Here is an 8,410-nt window from a genome sequence, read left to right on the forward strand (position 1 = left end):
ACTTTTTGAAGTGAAGTCTAATAAAACGAAAGAAACAAAATGACATTGTATTGACGCCTAGGCTAACGTATATCCGTATATATCACACAAACTGTATACGATACGTTAAAAGTCCATACTGCCCTTTATACGTTTTGTGAGGGGGTGTACCGAAGCGGATCTCATCAAACAAATAATCAAACTACCCAGCTAATCAACGGCTGAGATGATTCAATACTACCCGGTGGTCCTCCAAGTATGTAAAAAATATGCCTTGCTCTTGCTGCAGCTATAATTATAAGGCGACTACTAGGCGCCAGCGCGACGGCCGAAATTTTCGGCCGGTCTGCGCCCTAGCGTTGGATATATGCACACGTAACTGTCAGATCCAGAGTAGAAAAGAAAAAAAAAATATCCCCTCTTCGCTCACGTACAACTCCATGATCTCTCACCGCCTCGTGCTAGCAGCTCGCCGGAGCCACTCGTCGGCGCGCTCGCCAAAGCCGCTTGCCAGTTGTAGCACCCGTGCTCACTGGTCCGCCCCAACGCCTCCCGCTAGCAGCTTGTCGAGCGAGCGCGGAGCCGCTCGTCGGCGCGCTCGCCGCAGCCGCTTGTCGGTTGTAGCACTGGTGCTCACTGGTCCGCCCCGACGCCTCCCGCTAGCAGCTTGCTGGAGCCGTTCCTCGGCGCGCTCGCCAGAGTCGCTTGCGGCCGGTGCTCACTGGTCCGCCACGACGCAACAATTTGTAGTGTCGGTTCCAGCAAAAATCAAATACAACGGTAGCAAAAAACGAAGACGGTGGTAGCAAATTTGGAGTGATTCCCAGCAAAAGAAGATGAATCCAACAAAAAAAATCAAAAGCTAGGGTGGTAGCAAAAATCAACGACCGTGGTAGCACAGAACAAAAACCGCGGTAACACAAAAATTGAAGTACTGGTTCTAGATGCTTCTGGCAAAAATATATCAAAAATAGTGTGGTAGCAAAAATCGAAGACAGTGATAGCAAAAATCGAAGACGGTGGTAACAAAAATTTGGTACACTCGTTCCATCAAACAAAAAACATGGTAGCCCGCCATCTCCACTGCCGGCAACGCTGGTTGCAGTTTTTCGCCGGCGTGGTTGCAGCTTTTGGCCGGCATGGTTCCGGCAAAATAGCCAGCCGGTTGCAGCACCGGAGCCCGCCATCTCCATCGCCGGCAACGCTGGTTGCAACTTTTCGTCGGCATGGTTCCAGCTTTTCGACGGCATGGTTCCCGCAAAAAAGTCGGCCAGTTGCAGCACCGGAGGTGTTGTCTCCATCACCGACGGCTGCTGGTTTTGCAGCGCTAATGGACTGTTGTCGGGTCACCGCCAGGCTGTTCCAGCTGTGCGCCTGTGCCTTGCCACACCACCCGTCCCATGGCCACCGACGCTCTCCATTTGCATCACCGTCCCACATCACACCGCCCCTCCCGCATCCATGGGTTGGGCGAGGGAGGAGCTGCGCGAGCACCGCAGTAGGACAACTCGCCGGGGAAGATTGCTGTGGCCTGGCCGCCTGGCTAGCCATGGCTAGCAAAGAGTGGTTGTGGTGGGATGGGATTGAAATTAGAGAGAAAGGATAAGAGGATGAGGGAAGGTGGTGTGGTGGACCCATATGTCCACGGAGAGCCATTGAAAAAGGTTGTGACGCGGCGCGACGGGCCGAGCGTTCGGCCGGCGCCCCGGCCACAAACGTTTCCCTAATTATAAACCCAGCTGAGCTGCTGTGGAAAAGAAACATCATTCTTCAGTGAACTGAACAGTCAGTGAAGCAGCCTCTCGTGTAGGAAGCGCCGCGCGGCTGTGATGGTTCATCCGTTGCATGCCCTCCATGAGCTGCTGCTGCAAGCGAGGTCTCCACATGCGGCCCTAGGACTGGTCTTTGTCCTGCTCGTCTGCCCTCTTCTTGTCCTCCTGGTCGTGCGCCGCCTCGCGACGCCGTCGACGGCCGCGGTCACCACGAGAGCCAGAGAAGAGCTGCTGAGCAGGCTGCCTTCTCCCAGCAAGAGGCTCCCCGTCATCGGCCACCTTCACCTCGTCGGCTCCCTCCCGCACATCTCCCTCCGAGACCTCGCCGCCAAGCATGGCCGCGACGGCCTCATGCTCCTCCGCCTCGGCGCCGTTCCGACGCTCGTGGTGTCCTCGCCGAGCGCCGCAGAGGCGGTGCTGCGCACGCATGACCACGTCTTCGCGTCCCGGCCCTACTCCCCGGTCACTGAAATCCTCTTCTACGGCCCCTCGGACGTCGCCTTCTGCCCCTACGGCGAGCACTGGCGGCAGGTCAAGAAGATCGCCACCACGCACCTTCTCACCAACAAGAAGGTCCGCTCCTACCGCCATGCCCGCGAGCACGAGGTGGGTAACCATGCATCAATTTCTTTTTGCATGTTTGCTATCTTTTCAGTTGCCTGAATTTTCTTTATGCGTTCTGTCGATTATTTTGTTTCTTAGATAGATTGTTGTTTTTCTGCTGTCCATGAGATCCGGTCCTCGGACAAGCATGGACAAGCACACACACATCTATCCGATGACTGTGTCATGGGGCCTCTGCGAAAATGGTTTCTCTAGCGCTATCCTTTTTCTTCTCAAATGATAATTGCTACACATGTGATACGAACAATCCCGGCCCTGATGTTTTTTATAACTGAAGTTGCCATCCAAAAACAAAAACAAATTAAAAAAAAAAACTAGAGTTGCCATCTGAGTCGGAGCGTTATCGGTATCTATTGGTGTGGTTCGTATTAATAATTTTTTTTATGCTATGTGGTTCACACTAATAGGATGCTGCCAGCTAGGTTCTGTATGGCCGGGCTATCCTGATACAGTATACTATATTCTCTTTTTCTGAGAAACCAGTATACTGTATACTTTACTCCAATCTTAGCTTTTGCAACGTTTGTATTTCAGCGCCAGGCCCCACTACGGTCCCATCACATTCTGCTTTTGAAGCGTCCATATATCTAGGACCGAGCCCAGTCACAGGCCCAGAACGTTCTGATCCTGCCGACAGTCATCCCTTGCAAGGGGTGTTTCTTCACCTAAAAAAAAAAGAGAGCAAGGGATGTTTCTTGTTAGGAGTAGATTACTTAGCTACTTAATAATATATTTACTTCAGTTAATTTAGTACAATTCAAAGGTATTATTTTAATTACAATATATATGTAAAATTCCAAAAGGAAAGATTTTAGTTATTTCAAATATTAAATTTCACTTGTTTTAAAAACTATTTTCACTCAGTTCAAACATTCAGTTTCAATTTTTGCAAAAAGCTGGCTACAAATATTATTTCGAAAGACCAATTTCAACTTTTTAAAAATACTGATTTCAATTAATTTGTAAGAAAAAATTCAATTATTTCAAACGATTGATTTCAATTGTTATTTCAAAAGGCCCGTTTTAGTTATTTCAAAACGCCATTTCAATTTAAACTAAACATCCATTTTAGTTATTTCAAAAGAGCGGTTTCAATTTGTTCAAAATATTACTTTAAATAGTTACAAAATACCAATGATTTCATAAGGCCCATTTCAATTATTTCAAAAGATCAATGAAAATGAAAATGGTATTAATTCCAAAAAAATAGATTTTCGTTATTCTAGTTCCATACTTCACAAAATAATAAAACTGATTATTTCCACTTGTTTGTTTCACAAAATTACATCTATTTCAATTCCATATTTTTTAAATAATCAGTGTCACTCTTTTGAAATAATCAGTTTCACATTTTTCAAAAAACAGTTTGACAAGGATGGACCAATTTCATTGACAGAAATACAAAAAAAGAATTCCATCAACTTTTACTCAATTGATATCTGAATAAACACAAAATAGGCATTCCACTTCCATAAATCCACCATGACTTTACTTTCTATAACACTATTTCACTTTCTGTAACACTATTTCAGATATTAGATTCACACAGTACAGAAAAGTGATTTCATATATTTCACAACAGCTATGTTCATATATCAAACATATTTCCAGAACACTTTAACTATTTGAGTTATAGGGCTGAACTAATTTTCCATAAAACAATAACCAACAAATTTGAATCATACAATTCTATATTTTTCAGAGAGGACATGCACAATTCCATATGACGATTCCCATGGCATGCATATCTCACAATTTCATATCACAAATTCAGTTTTGCAATCAAATAATAGATATTTCAATCAGTTCGTCCACTAAGTTCCAAATCATATACTAATCTCCAAATCAACTCAAAAATCTGTTACCTAGGAGACAAATTGTAGGAAAAGGTGGGTTCTCCGGCGCCCTTCGGCGTCCATGGCGGTGCCCGCGCTTCAGATGTGGCTGGTGGGGAGTTGAGAGCTAAAAGGCTGGCGATGGTCGAGGAGATGATGACCTAATACAGTGAGACAAGCCAATATGCAACCAGATCCGTCACCGCGACACCCGTAGAGCTCCATGCCCCTCCGCTAGTCGCTGCTAGGCGCTCTGGGTGTCTAGGCATCGCAGCACATCTGCTCGTTGCTGGTCGCTGAGGGTCCTTGCGCACGCGGCAGAGCTACTGCCATTGGAAGAGTCAGATTCGGCGTTGGCTGGCGACGCGCCGCCAACTGCTGGTTTTGGATCAAGTGAATATTCTGCTAAAAAAAGTGTTGTGTACACGATCCCTTCATGCAAATTTACAACTCCCTCCATTTCTAAATATAAGACATTTCAAAGATTCTAATATGAACTACATATGAAGCAAAATGAGCGAATCTACACTCTAAAATATGTCTGTATAGTCCACAGTGAAATTTCTGAAATGTCTTATATTTAGGAACGGAGGGAGTATATCGTGGTGTCTGGTGTCCACTAGCTGTATGATTGTGTTCGTTTTGTATAGCTGAAAACGAGGAATAATAGCTGGCAAATAGACGATTCTTGAAGCAGATGCGGACGGCAGATTTTTTTTACCGCTACCTGCCGGCGCATCTAGAAATAGGTTTGCGCACATGCACATGCTCACTCCCGTGTGTGGAAGAGAGGGACTATCTTTTTATGGTTCATCTCGAACCTTATTATTTCATTTAATTCTTATTGATGTTTGTACTCTTGTAAAGTATGGAACAGTACAATTGTATAACTCAAAATTTCTCATTCTTTTTCACATCTCGGTCGCATTTTTTTGTAACTTTATTCCTACTGTACTTTTTTGTATAGAATCATTATTTAGACATTTTTTGGTTATTCTTTACAAATATGTGTGTATTAGTGTTGCCATCTATTTATCATCTTGCTTTCTAAATCTTTTTGTACACTTTGGGAGTAGCACTACCTCCTAGTTTTGTTTTCTTGCATAACTGAATTATGCCCCCCTACAAAAAATTATCCATTTATTATTCAATCATTCCTTCTCGAGTTTCATTTACATATTTATCTGTTTTTTGACTAGTTGTTTTTCAATTTTGTAAACTCATGGGAATATGTTCCTAATTATTAATTGGTTGTTGGTTTACATGACCAATCGCGACGATATTTTTCTAAGCGGGGTAAGAAGACTTGGAATCTTCTATCTTTTCCTTCAATATTGAGATTATTCTATTATGCATACAGTATATTTTCTCCATGGGTTTGGCTAAGCCTTAGAAAACTCATGTTCTTCGTCTCAGTTGGTTTCTTGTTCAATTATAATGTTTTGATTATTATATTTTTGCATATTGTGATGATTGGCTGCAATCCGTCACATAGATTAATTAAGTATTTGAGTGCTTTTAAGCATTTTTATAGGAGAGAGAGTAAGGGTCTCAATCTAAGTGATGTGACATGATGCATGAGTCATCTCAGTTATATAGATTCAATTTCTACTTTAATTATTTTAATGAGAGTTTGGCTAATTTGTACTTTGTTATTACATATTACTCCCTCCATTCCAAAATATAATACCTTTTAGAGATTTGAATATAGACTACATACGGAGCAAAATGAGTGAATCTACACTCTAAAATATGTCTATATACATCTGTATGTAGTCCGTACTGAAATCTGTAAAAATGATTATATTTAGAAATGAAGGGAGTATGTTATAGTGCAAACCCTATGTAATATGTGTGCAAAGCTTAAATTTTGGCATTTTTCTTCTTCGAAAATATTGTAGTCTTATTACTTTTGTTTCATGTTATACCAAAGTGATACTAATCCATGTATTAAATCTACTACAATACGTATTTGTGTGGCTTTTTTAGGTAATTGTGTTGGTTTTTCAAGTTATAGTACCCTATTGTTTTTTTCGTGCATGAATCATTTGAGCCCAAGAGTTGAAGTAGGCTCACCATTAGGGAAAATCACTGTTCATAGTCCTATTATGGCCAAGGGACACCATGTTTAGAAAAATTGATAGTTCTGAAATGAAAATTAATCTAAAGGCTAGTAAAGAAGTTACTAAAATCTTTAAAAAATAGGCAACTTAAATATGGACAACTTACTTGTATATTGCACCATGCATGAATGCACGCTGTCCACATCATCAGTTGTGCCAAAATTAATTATTCTGAATTCACAGGTGAGATTGGTTGTGGCCAAGATCCGCGATGGGGCCTCTAAATGTACCACCATCGACATGAGTGGCCTTCTCAACGCCTTCACCAATGACATTGTGTGTCATGCTGTGTCAGGCAAGCTTTTTAGGGAACAAGGTCATAACAAACTCTTCCGAGAGCTTGTCGAGGCCAACTCATTTCTCCTGGGTGGATTCAACCTAGAGGACTACTTCCCGATGTTGGTGAAGCTGGACATCATCAAGAGGATTGTTTGCGCGAAGGCCCAGCAGGTGAACAAGATGTGGGACAACCTTCTCAATAACATCATCAATGAGCATGCAAGCAAGTCGGCGGCAGAACACAACAGCGAGGACAACGACTTCACCGATGTGTTGCTTTCTATCCAACAAGAGTACAAACTCACGGGAGATCATATTAAGGCTCAGTTAGAGGTATGTATCACCTCACAAGCAGAAACAACAACTACACATTAACACATATAGCTTATATGTTGTTGATTTGATTCTTACATATGGTTCTGTATGTATATGTAGATCATGTTCGAAGCTGGCACTGATACAACATTCATAGTGTTAGAATATGCAATGGTCCAGCTCATGCAAAACCCCCACCTCATGAAAAAGCTACAAGCTGAGGTGAGGAGCACTATACCCAAGGGCAAAGAAATGGTTACTGAAGATGATCTCAATAGTTTGGCCTACCTAAAGGCGGTCATCAAAGAGACACTCCGGCTCCATATGCCTGGGCCGCTCCTCGTACCCCACCTCTCCATGGCTGACTGCAACATAAAGGGCTACATGATACCATCAGGAATACGTGTCATCGTCAACAGTTGGGCTCTTGCAAGGGACCCTAGCAGTTGGGAGCACGCGGATGAGTTCATGCCTGAGCGATTTATGGAATGCGGTAGCGCGGCGGCTATGGACTATAAGGGAAATGATTTCCTCTACTTGCCATTTGGTACCGGGCGAAGGATTTGCCCAGGTATCAACTTTGCGATTGCGACCATTGAAATCATGCTAGCGAATCTAATGTACCACTTCAACTGGAAGCTACCAATGGAGTTGATGGAAGGTGGTATCGATATGACTGAAGTATTTGGGATGACAGTGCACCGGAAGGAGAAGCTCCTCCTTGTTCCCGTAGTGCCACACGATTAATACATTGGTCCATTGTATTGTGTGTACGCAGCAGATTGAGTACCTACCTTAATAGTATCATGAATGTGGCTTTTTGGAATTCTTGTTAAGCACAAGTGTAATCAGTAATTAAAGAAAACATTGAATTAAATTGATTATCATATTTCTAACTGGCAATTAACACTACTGCATAAACGGTCATATTTGATGTTTGATATGTGACAAAAGTCTACGGAAGTGTTCTTCTTGGAAATATTCAACACTACATTGCATAAATGTTGTAGTCAGATAGAGACAACCGTGCTTAGTTGCTCGAGTCACCGTCAAATAGTATTTTATGACACTCTATTTTCCTTCACCAAAGTAATTGACATGTCTGATATCATCAAGCTTGGCCACTAACAATAGCTTCGGCCGTATATCAGGGATATGCCTCACATGATCGAGCACTAACCTACAACGTGTGTTTGTTTCAATAGTGCCCTTAACGACATTTTTTTGACAACCCAAAGTCTCTCAACCTCAAGAACCAGTGATTCTACTCGTGTATGATGGGAGGTGCTCTCGTTGTGATGTGTTGTGGAAGGGTGCACCTGAATCAATAGTCCAACTCATCAAAGCTAATACCAGTGGATCCATAGAAGGTAAGAAGGGCAGGGATCCAGAGCAGCAAGGGGGCACCACGCGTGGCCGACCGGCTGCTCTCACCCGCACGAATAAGCATGAGCGGCGATGGTGTAAGGAAGAAATGTTAGTT

The 8,410-nt window shown here is 43.0% G+C and overlaps 1 protein-coding gene across 1 annotated transcript; it reads left to right on the forward strand.

The window, feature by feature from the left end:
- Nucleotides 1–561: 561 nt before the first annotated feature.
- Nucleotides 562–7,820, forward strand: LOC109759564 (indole-2-monooxygenase). The gene is made up of 3 exons (XM_020318386.3): nt 562–2,357; nt 6,517–6,945; nt 7,048–7,820. Exons 1-3 carry the CDS (start codon nt 1,809–1,811, stop codon nt 7,672–7,674), a joined length of 1,605 nt encoding a protein of 534 aa, XP_020173975.1. The 5' UTR covers nt 562–1,808; the 3' UTR covers nt 7,675–7,820.
- Nucleotides 7,821–8,410: the final 590 nt, after the last annotated feature.

Source organism: Aegilops tauschii, chromosome 2, assembly GCF_002575655.3.
Source record: "Aegilops tauschii subsp. strangulata cultivar AL8/78 chromosome 2, Aet v6.0, whole genome shotgun sequence".
NCBI lineage: Eukaryota > Viridiplantae > Streptophyta > Magnoliopsida > Poales > Poaceae > Aegilops > Aegilops tauschii.

Excerpts from the sequence above, each read along its gene's own strand:
- LOC109759564 (XM_020318386.3), top strand. The coding sequence starts at position 1,809 with ATGGTTCATCCGTTGCATGCCCTCCATGAGCTGCTGCTGCAAGCGAGG. Across the intron at positions 2,358-6,516 it reads GCCATGCCCGCGAGCACGAG|GTGAGATTGGTTGTGGCCAA; the intron begins GTGGGTAACCAT and ends CTGAATTCACAG. Across the intron at positions 6,946-7,047 it reads ATATTAAGGCTCAGTTAGAG|ATCATGTTCGAAGCTGGCAC; the intron begins GTATGTATCACC and ends ATGTATATGTAG.